The sequence below is a fragment of the Heliangelus exortis genome, chromosome 3, assembly GCF_036169615.1.
Source record: "Heliangelus exortis chromosome 3, bHelExo1.hap1, whole genome shotgun sequence".
In the NCBI taxonomy this organism is placed as follows: domain Eukaryota; kingdom Metazoa; phylum Chordata; class Aves; order Apodiformes; family Trochilidae; genus Heliangelus; species Heliangelus exortis.
In genome coordinates this window covers 91,454,421-91,462,582 of record NC_092424.1, presented here as the reverse complement: position 1 = coordinate 91,462,582, position 8,162 = coordinate 91,454,421, and the positions used below count along the sequence as shown (strand labels likewise).

At 37.7% G+C, this 8,162-nt stretch overlaps 1 protein-coding gene across 5 annotated transcripts in view; it reads right to left on the bottom strand.

Annotated features, from left to right (window-relative positions):
- Positions 1-328: 328 nt before the first annotated feature.
- Positions 329-8,162, bottom strand: part of GCLC (glutamate-cysteine ligase catalytic subunit) — a 31,263-nt gene continuing 23,429 nt past the window's right edge. For all 5 annotated transcript variants that reach the window (XM_071741724.1, XM_071741729.1, XM_071741725.1 and 2 more), the window contains exons 11-16: positions 7,741-7,833; positions 6,929-7,033; positions 4,779-4,860; positions 4,573-4,682; positions 4,353-4,473; positions 329-2,008 (exon numbers count right to left, since the gene is read on the bottom strand). In XM_071741724.1, coding sequence (XP_071597825.1) covers positions 1,803-2,008; positions 4,353-4,473; positions 4,573-4,682; positions 4,779-4,860; positions 6,929-7,033; positions 7,741-7,833 — 717 coding nt within the window. In that variant the 3' untranslated portion in view covers positions 329-1,802. The remainder of the gene's footprint in view (positions 2,009-4,352; positions 4,474-4,572; positions 4,683-4,778; positions 4,861-6,928; positions 7,034-7,740; positions 7,834-8,162) is intronic.

Genomic DNA, 8,162 nt, shown 5'->3' with positions numbered 1-8,162 from the left:
TTAGCCACAGCTTTTAAGCATCACAAAATCTGGTCTTGCTCACAGGACAGTAGCCACTCCTAGGCCAGAAGGGTGATTTAATGTCAATTGAAAGGGAAAAAGGACAACTGTTAATACAGTACCAGTAGGAAAGCATTTTGACTTTTTTAAGGGGTCATCTAAACACAGCACCTGATACTGTGTAGTCAGAGAGATGCTACCATGACAATGCCCATTACCCCTGAGAAGTTTCACTGTGAACAAAGTGAGTAAGGTGAGCCAGGAACACAACTCATCCTTTTTTGAGTATGAATATGTGGGTTCACATCATGCAAGTGAGCAACACATACTGCAAATTTTATTTTTATTTCCTTATTACAGAAACTAAATTACCATATGTCTACATCTTAAAGCAAATTCACCACTGCAGAAAAAAAAGCATTCTTTTTTTTTTTTTATTCTCTAAAGCACACCTGTGAACAACAAAACAAAGTCTAAAGTTTATTCTCAGTGCACCTCTTCATTGCAATTTCTCCATTAGTTCTTTTTAAAAAAATCATTACACCTTAAGTATTTATATATGCTTCATCAAGCTTTGTGGAATCTACCCCTAATGCAATTCACTCCTAGAAGTCAGTTAAGAAGCTAAATCAAAAAGGCCCCTTCAGTTTGCTTTATTTACAGTTGTAATGTATAGTTTTAAATACTTTACAGTCACTCCCCAGCACTGGCTTCCAATTCAAAGAATTAGTGCATTCCATAATTTCTTTATAACTATTTTCTAGAAGGGATTAAATTTTTCATACCTACAGTTATGTAGGTAACTCAGCTATCTACAAAAAGTACCTTACAGAAAATAAACATGCTGACAAAAATATTTCTAATAATGAATGACAAATGTGAAATTCAACCTTTAGGAAGAAATGGTCAGGTCCTTGTTTTTGTGCTGCAGTCACTGACAGCTGTGGGGACAGCAATGATGTGGGAGAAAGAGCAGTTAAGGGGTGCTGCTGAAGTCCAGAGCAGATCTCTGGTTCTTTTGTAAAGAAAGCTTTATGTTCAGCTCTCATTTCTTCCTTTCTTTTACCACATCTCCCCCTTCACTGCTTTTCTGTTATATCATCAGGAAAAATTATGAACTGTGCACAGATTTACTTCAGAGGGGGGACTAAAAAACAACAATGCACCTGCAGGCATTATCTGAATAAAGGCAGATCTGTTTCTCTGAATTTTACAGTTTATAGTGGATGCAGGTCATTTGGCAACTGAGAAACTGCTGTAAAGACTCACTAATAGGATGCACATGCGTTTATATGTTCCTACATACTTTCAAATCCCAAATGGAAGGAAGAAGTATCTGTGATTCAGACCGGTCCAGAAGATTTTTTTTTTTCTTACACAATAAGGTAGATTACTTAGCACATTCCAGGTTAAAAAAATTACAGTAAACATTCAGTAACTGGAATGCATATAATATACAAGTACCATTACATTTACAAAGCTGTCCAGGACAATTTTTTTTTCTAGAATAAGCATAAAAAAGTTACCAGCTAATTCACAATAACTTTAGATACAATGTTATTAAAATACATTGATGTTAATCAAAAATATTTTACTATTTACATGTACATTGTATAAACCTCAACAATAAGAATATGCCCATTTTAGGATGCCTTAAACGAATATTTAGGCAGATTGGCCCATTTTATAGTGCAGTATCCCTGTTTTGGTCTTCACACCATGAAACTGTGCCAGATTCACAGTATCTTCGCTAGTGCTTTGCTAAAAGGCTTAAACTTTGTTATTTAAGAAACATTCATTCATTACAAAGAGCCAGTTTTGTTTCCACTTTGTTTCTTATTAAATCCTACCCCCAAGAGTTCAGGACACTCTGCCTGGCCTTGAGCAATTTGGTTGCATTTCCAAATAAGGCTGTAATTAATTTCATCAGTAATCACACTATCTTGCTTGTAGTCTGGATGCTGTGCAATAAATTCCCTCATCCATCGAGCAACTGTCATTAATTCTCCTGTGGGCAAGGGGGAGTCAGATTTCAGTTTATACACTTCATTTAGCAGTAAGAAAGACACAAAGTTCTATGCATTATATACACAATTAGTGATCAGTTCATGCTTTAATGAGAAATACATTCCTGTATATACATATATATATATATATTTAGTGTGGTTAAACTGCAGTCATAATTAAGCTGACAGATCACTGACAGCCTAAGAGTCTCTCATCTGGTGCCATCTCCAAGCTTTTGTATGTTGTAATGAGACAATGCAGAGAGAAGTAGCTACTAAAACAAGTGCTATTAACAGAGGGTATAGCAAGGGGTCTTAAACATGTCACTTAACAGAGAAACTGGCCGAGAGAACCAACAGACACCTTCGCAACAACTATATATTAAAAAAGTAATTTTGTACCTATCCACCCAACTCAGCTGCTACCTTTGCTGTGCCTACTTTGACTGTGTTTAGGCTACTGAATCTTACCCCTGAATGCAGCACATGCAAGCAAACCTCAACTAGTGCAAGTGTAAGATGACTGACACTAAGACATTAAGGTAGGCTGATGGGATGCTTGAAGAATTTAGCAAAACTTTCATTGCTAGCTGCTGGGACCTCAGAAATCTTTGGTTTAAGAATAGTACAAAAAGAAGAACCAAGTGAGGGAGAGCAAGGAGGAACACACAAATTAAAAGCATCCAGGACTGCTTAAAAATAACCTATTAGTGGTTTTGAACAGAGACACACTAATAAAAATCAGAAAGGTTGCAAAATGTTCAGGGAAAAAAAGCAGAATAAAAAAGGTTATTAGAAATAAAAATGTCCCTCAAAACCCAGCACTCATGTTTTTAAATAAACAAGCCCCAAATTCACACTTCTGTATAAAAAGAGGGCAGAAAAAATACACTCAAGAAGCATTATTTATTGCAGGCACTAAAAACTCCCGTGGAAACTGTCAAACCAATTAGAAGCAGGGAGTCTGACAGAAAATCAGTTGAGTTGGGAGATGAGCAGAGGATAAAAAGAGACTCATTTTTTGACCTAAAAGCCACAGCAGGCCAACAGTGCCGGAAGAAACAGAAAACCAGTGCAGCCCAGAGCAACACAGACACCTAGTGGTCAGGCAGCCCAATCACTCCTCATCCTTTGGACCCACGTAAATTTACAGTGTCAGAAAGTGTGCAGGTCTCCAAGAATCACAGAATTGTCACAGTTGGAAAACAAGATACAAGTAGCAGGAAAGGGAACCACAGTCTGACAAAAGGTGTGAGACAACTACCAAGCAAGTAGAGACAAGACAAAGGGAATTGCAAGTTTGGAAGCAAAAATATACTAGAAAAGTTTACAAAATCATGAATATTGATGAGAAGTAAGTAGAGAAACATCCTATAATGCAGGAACCATAAAATAGCTGGGAAGACCACTTAAACATGCAAAACTACAGGAACTACATTTTTGAAACAGCATGTAATCAAACTGTGGCATTTCTTCTTGTATGACTTTACGGCGACCAAAAGTGTAACTGCTCTAAGAAGGGTGAGGCAATGATTGTGGAAATCATATTTGTGAACAGCCATTGAGCACTGTGATTATTGCACCACCTGTGGCTGAGAAGAAGCCTACACAGATGACAGCCAGGAGCCAGGACAAAGATCACTTGATGTTGCTATCTTAATATTGCTTTCATTAATATTTGGTGGTGGTCAGCAGCTGCTGTCTGCCCAGCAAATCTCTAGTGTGTCACTGAGTGGTGGCAGTCACACACCAGCTTGGTGGAGATCAGGAGAGCAATACCTGGCTGTACTGCAAGAGAAGATGCCACTGAAGCACAGATGAACTATGTCAGGGCAAGGTTAAAGCCACAGCAGATAAGGTGCCAGCAGTTAACTCTCATGAGTGCTCTGTGTTCACCATTTCAGGAGAGAAATCAGAAAAATGGCCACTCTTTGTGGGCATGTCTCATGCTAGACAGGCTGCAGTCAGGAACATTGGGTTTAAGATTGAGAATAAACTGGAATAATCCACAGCTTACAACTGAGAAATATCATGGCTAAAGCAGCAGTAAGTGGTGCTGAAAGAGAAATCCTGGACTGGTATATAAGACTGCTCTCTAAGCTGTAACTGTAATGATTACTCCAAATTTAAGTTCTAAAATGCATCATGGAACACTTACCATTAGACAGGACCAGACTTAAATCAGACAACACACTCCAGTCCTTTGCTTCTATAATTTAACACTTAACTAGACAGGCCCAGAAGCCACCAGTTTTACCCAGCTGAAAACTAGAGAACAGCCTGGCTTTTGTCTAAGCAGAAAAATGCCAGGGAAAATGCTACTCAGACCAAGAGTGCTGAACATACCAGATGCTCTCTTTTTTATTAGCTTCAGGTAATTTAGGATGGTGCACCTTGTGTCCACATCCACTTCCATGTTTTCAAGATAGGAATTCAAAACTGGGATCAAACCAGGAAAGACTCCTTCCTGTGTAAAAAAAAAACAGAGTCAGCATAAATCAGGCTTGATCTGGTTTCTCAGAGGGCAGAAAGGAGGGGAAAGTTGTATGTAGAAAAAGGCTATTACCTTCCCATTTATAATTGTATCAATGCTCATTAAGGTGTACTCTTCCTGTGTGTCAGTAGTGCCTGTCCCGTTCTGCGCAGAGCCACATCCATCCACAACAGTGTTTCCACCTTTGGGGGTGACAGAAGGAAAGGAAGGAACAGTTACAAGGCAAGAGATAAACTAAACAGCCACACCAGTATTCATGAAACAGCTTGTTGTGATACCTTTGCAAATGTCCTTTCTGAAGTAAAACATTCCCTGCCGGACAGCATCTCTTTTCTGGGCCATCTTCATGTTTTCATCCACCTGTCAAAAGAAATATTTCAGAGATCTGTGGCACTCTGTAACAGTAGGATTCTTGCAGACCCTCACATTTTGGTCTCAGTTGTTGAAACACCTACTATGTTTCTTAGTATTTCATCACATAAAGCCAAGCTGTGGAGTTAAGTTTTGCTTCCTCCTTTAGGTGTCCAGGGCAAAACCATGAAGAGATGATGCCCTATGAAATTAGGTCTCCAGCAGAAAAGATAATGGTATTATGTTACAACATGCTGTACTAATCTTCTAAGTTTGGATGAAAACACAGGAACAGCTGTGATTAACAGGTTGCATCCCATCTGGCAGACTTCTTTGCTTATTTAGCTACAATTTAAATTAGTACAGAAGAAGAAAATTGGCATTTCCCTAGCCATAATATGATGCTTGTATTAGCAAAATCAAAGTCTTTAGAAGAATTATCACTGTACTAAACTTTCATAAAGAGAATTCCAGTAAACTAGTATAGGAATTGTATCTATTCTATACCCAAACATCTATTAGATAAATTTAGATTGCTAGTAAAAAAAGTTTTAAATTGCAGACTTTTCAATAAGTAACATTGCTCATATGCTCTGCAAATGACGTGAGCACTGCTCTATCTTTCTGGACAGAAGATTTTGTCCAAGTTCTTTGGTCAGTATGGGACAACATCACACAGGGAATCAACATCACACAGCTTTTGGACATTAGCTTAACTGTGTTGTCTTCAGAAGAAGGAATATGATTGGCCTTTGCCATTACCCAATTTTTTGTTTTTGACAGTTAATTAAGGGCAATGAAAATTCCTCACCTCTTACCTTTCAAAGCTTTGTTTTCAAAAGTGTTTTCCTTAATTTTAGATTATAAAATCTATTTACACAACAGGCTGTCTTCAAAGTTAAAAAGAACTCCAGTCCTAGCTGACTCGAGTACAACCACACTCAATCAGACAGCAAAGATCAATGTGAGATTAGCCCTGTAAACCTGTATTATTTTACTTGAAAGAGGCAAACTTACCAATGGTTGTGTAATTCTATGTTGCCTTACCTGCCAAATTGCTTGGCAAGCTCAGAAAATTTTATGCTTCCCTCAGCTCTGTTCAGGCTCTTTCAACACCTGATCTCTTTTTCAGTCCTAACTAGCATTCACTAGTTCAAAATCTTGGCACTTTTCTGACACTCCAAACAACAGCATAATTAAGCACTTTAAATGCTGAATTGCTGCATTATTTATGAAGTCTGAACCCCCTGATATCAAGAAGAGAATTTATCTTTTTAGAAATCATACAAACAGTAGGGTATGGTTACTATTAATTTACACATTCAGTATTTTTCTCCATTTTAATTAAAACCACTAAGTAGAGCTACTGTAGCCAGTGCTGGCAATATTTCTAGTATATAATCTGTCAGAAGCCTTCTGCACTATGAGACCTCTATTAAAGTTACCTGTAACATTACAGCACTACCATTTTTAAAGATATTTCCTGTTCAGGTGCCAAAGAAAGAAGACATACAGGGACAGTTTCACTCAAAACAATTGTGAGGACAAGATTAAGGAAAAAACACACTTTGCATGGCTGCTCTGTCAAAACACAAGTCACAGCTGTGACTTTGTTTTCACTCAAATTCTGTGTAACACTAAACATGCTGAAATCCTCCTTTCACTTTCCCCACCAGATACCAACAAAAAAAGAGAATAAGAACACAAGACCTAAGCAACATCCATATCAAAATTAATACCTAATTTTGACATTCACAGGTTATTTTTCCCACATGTAAAATGTGGAAACATGCCCTTTTGTGGTCTCAAAATAGCATTTTGACAATGCTGTTTCCCAACATTTCTGCAGTAGTCACTGTTAGGCATCACAGAAATCCTCACAGTATTTTTCTATGAGCTTAATCCCATGAGTGAGCAGTAAACTATTTGCTTAATAATGTAGAGTTGAAATGGGTTCAAAATACTGGTACAGATGACAACCGAAAGAAAAAAATTACTGTTCTGTAAGTGCACCAATATTAGTTCCTGGGTTGCAGGGGATAAAAATCAGACAGTGCAAGTTATCTTTCATGCTCACCTTGGACAAAGGAATGAGAAAATCCAGTTTATATGACAGAATCACTCTCGTCAGCAATACCACGAACACAACATATGCAGAGTTTTCAAAGTCTGTTAACTGGACCTAGATGTGAAAGGATTAATGATTAAATTACATAGTGGGAATATACTCATGGAGAAGATAAACATCTGGACAACTTTAAAACTTGAATGTTCACGTTGGTACCTGTACTCATACACACTCTGCTAGCAGAGATGGTGATGCACAAGCTGGAATCATCAGCAGAGACTTCAAATGCACAAGGCATGCACATACTCCAAACTAAACACTTTAATCCAATGCCAAAACACACTCGTGTTTCAAAAGACTAATAACCTGTACCTTCAGGCTCTCTGTGTAATTATAAATGTATATTAGCTTTTAATTTCAACTTTAAATGGATAAAATTCACAGAGCTCAGATACAGACAGCTATAAAATAAAACCACTTTTGTAAAACAAACAATGACAGTGGAATTGTTTAGTACCAGGAAAAGTATTGGAGCCTCTAGAAGCTAAATGGGGCTTTGTTTACTGTTGCTTTAATAAAAGCTTAATTCCTTTCCTCATCACCCCAAATCCATTAGCATGCCACAGTAGCTTCTCCTGTCAGTTAAATTCCCATAGTCCATGTCTGATTAAACTCTGCTGTCCACTTCACTTGTGCCTAGCAGTTCAGAGAGGGGAGAAAACACTGCATAAGTAATAAGGGCTTGATCCTGAATGGCAGAGTGCCTGGTACTTTCCACTTGAAAGGAAATGTGCTTTTGTGCAAACTGACACCTTCCTTACCTCCATAGGTCTGAACTCCACTCTCCATCCAATATCTGAATTTGGAGGTGGTGGTTTAAACCTCATAGTCTGCCAGTTTGTAGACTGAATATTCTGCAAAGCACATGAAATAATCTGTCACAATCAAGAGATACATAATTCTGTAACATAAAAGAAAAACAACCAGATAGCTAGAGTCCTAGTATTTTCCCTGGAACAGCCCATGAAGTTAGAGAAGCACTTCCAAACTAAATGGAATGACTTTCTGGAAGCCAAAGTATAACTACCCGTCTTAAAAGCAAATACATTACACTTTTTCATGCTATTTTGTTTGAGGATTATGGAAAAGATATTAGGGGCTGAGATTTAGCTGACTTTTTTTTTTTTTTTTTTTTATGAGAGGCTGATGCATCCCAAATAGTAATACATATTACTAGCATAGC